Below are 8,530 nucleotides of genomic sequence, written 5' to 3' on the forward strand. Positions count from 1 at the left end.
TGTAGAGTACTGTTGTCTGTTGTGTTAGTACTGTTGTCACGGTATTGTCAGTACTGTTGTCTGTGTGAGTACTTATTTGCCTGTTATTGTGAGTACTGTTGTCTGTTGTGTGAGTACTGTTGTCTGTTGTGTAAGTACTGTTGTCTGTTGTGTCAGTACTGTTGCCTGTTATTAATGAATACGCCTGTTATTATGAGTACTGTTGTCTGTTATTGTCAATGCACTGTCTGTGTAGTACTGTTGCCTGTTGTGTGATACTGTTGTCTGTTGTGTCAGTACTGTTGCCTTATTTATTAATGAGTACTGCTGTCTGTTGTGTAGTACCATTGTCTGTTGTGTGAGTACTGTTGTCTGTTGTGTCAGTACTGTGCTATATTCCCCATGTGAATACTGTTGCCTGTTGTGTAGTACTGTTGTCTGTTGTGTGCTGTTGTCTGTTGTGTGAGATACTGTTGTTGTCTGTTATTGTGAGTACCGTTGTCTGTTGTGTAGTGCACTGTTGTCTGTTATTAGTAGATACTGTTATCTATTTATTGTGAGCACTGTTGTCTGTTATGTGAATACTGTTGTCTGTTGTGTGAGTACTGTTGTCTGTTGTGTGAGAGTACTGTTGTCTGTTGTGTGTAGGCACTGTTGTCTGTTATGTGAGTACTGTTGTCTTATTTGTGTGAGTACTGATGTCTGTTGTGTGAGTACTGTTGTCTGTTGTGTGAGTACTGTTGTCTGTTGTGTGATACCGTTGTCTGTTATTGTGAGTACTATTTGTCTGTTGTGTGAGTACTGTTGTCCTGTTGTGTGAGTACTATTGTCTGTTGTGAGTACTGTTGCCTGTTGTGTGAGTACTGTTGTCTGTTGTCAGTACTGTGTCTGTTGTCCAAGTACTGTTGTCTGTTTGGTAATCAGTGCTGTTGCCTGTTGTGCGAATACTGTTGCCTGTTATTGATGCTGTTGTCTATTTGTGTGAGTACTGTTTGTCTGTTGTGTGAGTCTGTTGTCTATTTATTAGCCAGTGCTGTTGTCTGTTGTGTGAGTGCTGTTGTCTGTTGTGTGAGTACTGTTGTGTGTTGTGTGTGTGTTTACGTTGTCTGTTGTGTGAAAGGTACTGTTGTCTGTTGTGTGTGAATACTGTTGTCTGTTGTGTGTAGTACTGTTGTCTGTTGTCAGTACTGTTGTCTGTGCTGTAGTACTGTTGCATCTGTTATTATCAGCAGTGCTGTTGTCTGTTATTAATGAGTACTGTTGTCTGTTGTGTGAATACCGTTGTCTGTTTGTGTGAAGTACCGTTGTCTGTTATTATGAGTACCGTTGTCTGTTGTGTAGTACTGTTGTCTGTTATTGTGAGTACTGTTGTCTGTTGTGTGAGGTACGTTGTCTGAGAATTACTGTTGTCCTTGTTATTGTGAGTGCTGTTGTCTGTTGTGTCAGTACTGCTTGTCTGTTCTATGATACTGTTGCCTGTTGGTAGCAAGGTACTGTGTCTGTTATGTCAGTACTGTTGTCTGTTATTAATCCCAGTACTGTTGTCTGTTGTGTGAGTCACTGTTGCCTGTTATTGTGAATCACTGTTGCCTGTTGTGTGAATACTGTTGCCTGTTGTGTGAAATTACTGTTGTCTGTTGTGTGAGTACTGTTGTCTGTTGTGTGAGTACTGTTGTCTGTTGTGTAGTACCGTTTGTCTGTTGTGTAGTACTGTTGTCTGTTGTGTAGTGCACTATTGTCTGTTATTATTGAGAGTACTGTTGTCTGTTGTGTGGAAATACTGTTGTGTTGTGAAAGAGTACCGTTGTCTGTTGTGTAGTACTGTTGTCTGTTGTGTAGTACTGTTGTCTTATTTGCGTGATGCTGTTGTCTGTTATTGTGTAGTGCTGTTGTCTGTTGTGTGGGTACTCTTGTCTATTTGTGTGAGTACCAATAGTCTGTGTGTGCTGTTGTCTGTTGTGTGAGTACTGTTGTCTGTTGTGTAAGGTACCGTTGTCTGTTGTGTAAGATACTGTTGTCTGTTGTGTGAATACTGTTGACTGTTGTGTGAGAATACTGTTGTCTGTTTATTGTCAGTACTGTTGTCTGTTATTAATGCTATTTGCCTGTTGTGTGAGTACTGTTACTGTTGTGTGAGTACTGTTATCTGCTGTGTAGTACTGTTGTCTGTTGTGTAAGTACTGTGTCCTATTTGTGTGTTCTGTTGTCTGTTGTAGTGCTGTCTGTTGTGAGAGTACTGTTGTCTGTTATTGTGAGAATGCTGTTGTCTGTTGTGTGAGTGCTGTGTCTGTGTGTGAGTACTGTTGTCTGTTGATTGTAGTGCTGTTGTCTGTTGTGTGAGAATTACTGTTGTCTGTTGTGTGAGTGCTGCTGTCTGTTGTGTGAGTACTGTTGTCTGTTGTGTCATGCACAATTTGTCTGTTACATGTCAATGCTGTTTGTCTGTGTATCAAGTACTGTTGTCTGTTAATATCCAAGTACTGTTGTGCCATGTCAGTACTGTTGTCTGTTGTGTGAGTACTGCTGTCTGTTGTCATAGATACCATTGTCTGTTGTGAGTACCGTTCCCTATTGTGAGAGTACTGTTGTCTGTTGTGTGATACCGTTGCCTGCTGTGTCAGTACTGTTGTCTCTGTTGTGTAGTACTGTTGTCTGTTGTGTGAGTACCGTTGTCTGTTGTGTGAGTACTGTTGTCTGTTGTGTGAGTACTGTTGTCTGTTGCGTGAGTACTGTTGTCTGTTGTGTGAGTACCGTTGTCTGTTGTGTGAGTACTGTTGTCTGTTGTGTGAGTACTGTTGTCTGTTGTGTGAGTACTGTTGCCTGTTGTGTGAGTACTGTTATCTGTTGTGTGATTACTGTTGTCTGTTGTGTCAGTACTGTTGTCTGTTGTGTGAGTACTGTTGTCTGTTGTGTGAGTACTGTTGTGTGAATACTGTTGTCTGTTGTGTGAGTACCGTTGTCTGTTGTGTGAGTACTGTTGTCTGTTGTGTGAGTACTGTTGTCTGTTGCGTGAGTACTGTTGTCTGTTGTGTGAGTACCGTTGTCTGTTGTGTGAGTACTGTTGTCTGTTGTGTGAGTACTGTTGTCTGTTGTGTGAGTACTGTTGCCTGTTGTGTGAGTACTGTTATCTGTTGTGTGATTACTGTTGTCTGTTGTGTCAGTACTGTTGTCTGTTGTGTGAGTACTGTTGTCTGTTGTGTATATAGACGCACACAGCCATATAACACTAATCTTCACCAGCCAGCGGGAGTCGAACCCGTGATCTGCAACATTAGAGTCAGCAGCAGGACCGCAGCTCAGTGTTTACAAGAACTGGTCAATTTGATCTAGCGCTGAACATCCATTTGTTTTTGAAAGCATTCTGCGTCCCATCGGCTCAGTGGTGTCGCTCCCACCATCTCTCGTGTCAGGGTTCCAGGGTTCGACTTCCACTTGTATTGTGATGTTTAGTATGTTTTATCGATGATGTGGGTTACGTGTTATAAAGGCGAGGGAGAGGGAGGGGGAGAATGGGGAGGAAGGGAGGAGGGGGAGAATGGGGAGGAAGGGAGGAGGGGAAGAGGGAAGGGGAGAATAGGGGGCAGGGGAGGAAGGACAAACAACTGAACATCGAAAATATTAATTCTTTTGTTTTAGTTCATATCGCTCACCAACTGCAGTAAACAGTGCTCTGGTACGAACTAAATAGAATGAAAGAAAAATTGAGGTGTGTGCTCGTTAGTAACACTGTTTATGATAACAATTAATTTCCTGGTTAATCATTTATTCTGTCAGATTTAGACAAGTTAAAACCCTTTACATAAAACATTGACGCCATTTCTACCTAACATAATACACTGTACTTATTTACTAAGAAACATTCTTCACGATATTAAGTTATAGAGACGAGAAATATTCAGGATTACAATATAGAGTTTTTCTATAAGGCCGCCTCTGCCACAACCTTCCATGGTCTCTTTGTGTGTGTGTGTGTGTGTGTGTGCGTGTTTATTTGTATATGGTTATGAAACACACACACACACACACACACACACACACACACACACACACACACACACACACACACACACACAGGCTTTTAGTTTATGATCCCGAGTAAACTTTTTCTTCAGATGTAAATACAAAAAATACGTTCTAAATCCCCAGTTGAAGCCGTTGGTGACTGTTAGTGCATCACAATAATGAAAAAAAACACATAACATATTATATTTATTGTCAAACTCCCACTTGTACTGTACTGTGCTGTGCTGTTCTAAATTTACAATTATCAAAGACTGACTTTTTTGTCTGCTTTTATATGAATATCCATATTTAACTTGTAGCATTTAAGGGACACTCTATTTAATTGGTCTACACACACACACAGACACACACACACACACACACACAGACACACACACACACACACACACACACACACACACACACACACACACACACCATCCCTACTGTAAAGGGTGCGTTAGTCAGCCCTAAACCTGACTGAAAAGGTGGCATTTCTTTTTTCTTTTCTTTTTACACAGGAAGGTGTTTGTTTAGTACTTCTCTTTACACGCGCTGCCGGGCGTATAGCCAACACCTCACTACCGCAGCTTTGATCTATTTTTTTCACAATTATTTTCCTTTATTTATTCTTAATGACGTGATAATAAAGATGACCTCTGACCTCTGACCTGGGGATATAATACAGCTTCACTTAACCTTTACACGTACACATAAAAAAAGGTTTTGATCACATTGTTAATGCACACCTTCTCACCTCTCTTATTTCTCCCTTGTCAATAACCCAGGAAGAACGTTGACCTTTTAACCTACGCTCAGTCCTGGAATAGATTGAATTTAGTGTATTCCTTATTCATCCATTAACACAACGTTGTAAGCTTGACCCCTGACCTCTGACCCGTGTTGTATGCTTTGATCACCGACCTGTGTTCTCTGTTGTAAACCTGACCTGCTGACCTCTGACCTTTATTACAGGTGACGTACGCGTTCTGTAAGGAATTCATTAATCTGCTGGAACAACACCAAGTTCCTGTTGGTCAGCTGGACACTACCAATGTGCTGGTCAAGCTCTTTCAGAAGGTCAGTCTCTCTCTCTCTGCTATAACTTCCATTACCATATTTTCTCCTCCCCCAAACACCCCCTCCCCTCCCTCTCCACACACACACCTCCCCTCCTCCACCCCCCCCTCCGCCAGACCCCCTCCCCCTCACACACTCCTTCCACAAAAAAAATCCCCCTGCCCCCCTCCCTCCACACCCCCTCCCCCCCTCACACACCCTCCCTTCCTCCACAAACATCCCCTGTCCCCCCTCCTCCACACACCCCCTCCCCCACACACTCCCTTCCTTCCTCCACAAAAATCCCCCTGCCCCCCCTCCTCCACACCCCCTCACACACACACTCCTTCCTCCACAACATCCCCTGCTCCCTCCTCCACCCCCCCCCTCCCCCCACACACACTCCCCCTCCTTCTCTCAGCACAAACATCCCCGTCCCCTCTCCCTCCACACCCTCCCTCACACACATTCCCCCCTCCCCTTCCCTCCACAAACATCCCCCGTCCCCCCCCTCCCTCCCCCTCCACACCCTCACACACTCCTCCTTTCCTCCACAGTCCCCCTGCCCCCTCCTCCTCCACATTACCCTGGTTTGACGACATATGGTTGTACTCCGCAGGGCAGTAAGGCCACCATGCTGTGTCAAGCCTACCATCGCTACGCACTTAACTACATCAACGCACTTAACTACCTCGAGACCCTCAGACGCCAACTAGAATTCTGTGAATTCGAAAAGGTAAGTCTTTTGTGGGTTTTTTTTCTGTACCCTCCATTTGGTTTTATTGTGGTTTATTTATTTATTTGTTTTAGGGGAGGGAAGGGTTTTGTGCCTTATTTTAATGGGTTTGGGAGGTTTTGTGTTTAGTTTTTTCTTCTACTTTTGAGTGTTTCTGTGTAAATTATTTTAGTGGCATTCCGGTTTTGTGTATTTGTGTTCAGTCCAAAAATAATGAGAATAAAACTAATAATGTGTGTGTGTGTGTGTGTGTGTGTGTGTGTGTGTGTGTGTGTGTGTGTGTGTCAATTAGTTTCTTTATACGCTTTGTGTGTTAGTATATGAAGAAGCTGATATTCTGATTGTTTGTCAGAATCGCTACGTGTTATTGGTTATGTATATATTTACCAGCTGGTCAGTTGTTTATGTTTCTATACGTGTAAATGTGTATAGTGGTATAGTTCTTGTTTCTCTGTCAAATTGTCTGCCTGTCAGTCACTCTGTTTACACACGTCGAGTCTGACAATGCAAGCTAGAACAGTTCATCTGCCCCTTTCCCCCTCCTTCTCCCCCTCCTTCTCCCCCTCTCTCCCCTAACAAGGAATGCGGTGGCTGGGTGGATACAGAGCTCGCCTTCTGTACTAAGAAGTCTCTCGTTGACTCTCAGGACGCCCTCTTACCCAGCTGTGAATGAGTAACTAACTGTACTGTTGGGGAAATAAACGTGATCAAGTGCAGTGACGGCCACGTTGTTTCCTGAGTCAACAGAGACAAAGAGTAAAGAGTAAAATGTTAAAAAAAGAAGCATGAAGAGAGAAAAGAAAGAACAATGATTATGAAGGAAATACAGACAGACAGACAGACAGACAGACAGACAGACAGACAGACAGACAACCGGAAGTCCCAAACCAGAGGTAAATACATTAAGAGCGTCACTCATTGGCGTTAATCCGACGAACTGTTAAGAGCTGTGAGAGTTATCATTGAGTCGGCGTTAGCGAGCACTTAGCTGCGATTACAACTGATTGGATAGTGAATGGATCCTAAAGTGATTGGAACGAGGGAATTTGCCTAATAAAACGAATGATTAGAAGGGTCTTATGTAACACAATGAGATAACCTAACCTAACCTAACCTAACCTAACATAACCTAACCTAACCCAACCTAATCTAACCTGAGTGAGTTAGCTATCCACTCATTAACATTCACACTCATTGACAAATTATTCACACTTTCTTATGAACACGTATACTTTGATAGACAGACACACACACACACACACACAAACACACTGACACACATAAACAATGACACAACACTCCACACACTCTGGTAGACACACTCCACACACTCTGGTACACTCACTCCACACACTCTGGTAGGCACACTCCACACACTCTGATAGACACACTCCACACACTCTGGTAGACACACTCCACACACTCTGGTACACTCACTCCACACACTCTGGTAGGCACACTCGTCACTAACTTTAGGTTATATAACAAACAAAAAATTGAATTTATTCCCTTTGTGAGAATATTTGTTGATGAAGAAAATAATCCGAGTTATTACCAGACTTTATTTTTCTGTGTGTGTGTGTGTGTGTAATTAACCCCTTTTTCCTAGCTCCTAAATCACTGTTTGATTAGCCACTTCCCTTGATGCTCTCTCTCTCTCTCTCTCTCTCTCTCTCTCTCTCTCTCTTTCTCTCTCTCTCTTTCTCTCTCTCTCTCTCTCTCAGCAATATCCCACAGTGTGGTTCCAAGGGGGAAGATTAATAGCCCACGTTACTGATCTGTGACGCAATTTGAAATTTTAATCTCACAATTAATTTTAAATGTGTTAAATCTCTGTAAAGAAAATATACAGTAAAAATATATGTCCGAGTCTTACTGGTTGCCATTGTTACAGACTCATCCTAACAAGTGGTGTTATATTTGTAATCTTTTCATAAATGGATAATACCATCAAAAAGTTCTCTGAATAGGAAGATATTTTTTTTACCATATACTTGTTTCTTTTGGTTGTCATAGGCTATAGAAGACTTTCCTGTTGTCATGGTAATATCTGTGTTGCCACGTAGGTATTAAATGCAGGTCGAGTTGGTTATGATTTTGCTGTTGATGTGTCGTGTCGGTGAACCTCCGCCATATGGTTGGTTCCTGTGGTAATAACACCCACTCGTTTCCACTTATCCCTCTCCTTCCCTCTCCCTCTCATCTCCAACCCCTGGCCTCCTCACCCTCTTTACCTCTTATCTCCTATCCCCCCTTGCCCCCCCCCCACTCCTTCCCTACTTTTCTCTTTCATTTACTCGCTTATTCTTTACTTTTGCCTCTCCCTAATTCCTCCTCCTCCTCCTCCTCCTCCTCTCCCTTCCTCACTCCCAGTTCCTTTATTCCAATCCCCTTCTTCCCTTCTTCTCTTTCTCCACCCTTTCTCTCTACTATCTTCCCTCCCCCCTGTCATTCTTCCTCTATCCCTTCTCATTAGCCTCCACCCCCCTCTCCCCTTCACTCCCTCACCCTTCCCTTCTTCCTCTCCCTCCACCACCTACCCTCCCCTCCCCTTCCCTTCTTCCTCTCCCCTCCACCACCTACCCTCCTCACCCCTTCCCTTCTTCCTCTCCCTCCACCCCCACCCTCCCTCGTTTTTCCTTCCTCCTCCTCACCCTTCACCCTCCTCCTCACCCCTTACCCTCCCCTCCCCAGTCTATTTTCGGTGCCGGGTGCAACATGGCGACGAGCCGGCAAAGCTGGCTCGATCGACCA

General features: G+C 43.5%; 1 protein-coding gene across 1 annotated transcript in view; it reads left to right on the forward strand.

The window, feature by feature from the left end:
* The window catches only part of LOC121855870 (pleckstrin homology domain-containing family G member 7-like), a 38,772-nt gene that overhangs the window by 10,576 nt on the left and 19,666 nt on the right, over positions 1-8,530 (forward strand). The window contains exons 3-4 of the mRNA XM_042351036.1: positions 4,957-5,061; positions 5,660-5,776. Of these exons, the coding sequence (XP_042206970.1) occupies positions 4,957-5,061; positions 5,660-5,776 (222 nt within the window). The remainder of the gene's footprint in view (positions 1-4,956; positions 5,062-5,659; positions 5,777-8,530) is intronic.

This window comes from Homarus americanus, unplaced genomic scaffold (assembly GCF_018991925.1).
Source record: "Homarus americanus isolate GMGI-L3 unplaced genomic scaffold, GMGI_Hamer_2.0 scaffold32972, whole genome shotgun sequence".
NCBI classification, from domain to species: domain Eukaryota; kingdom Metazoa; phylum Arthropoda; class Malacostraca; order Decapoda; family Nephropidae; genus Homarus; species Homarus americanus.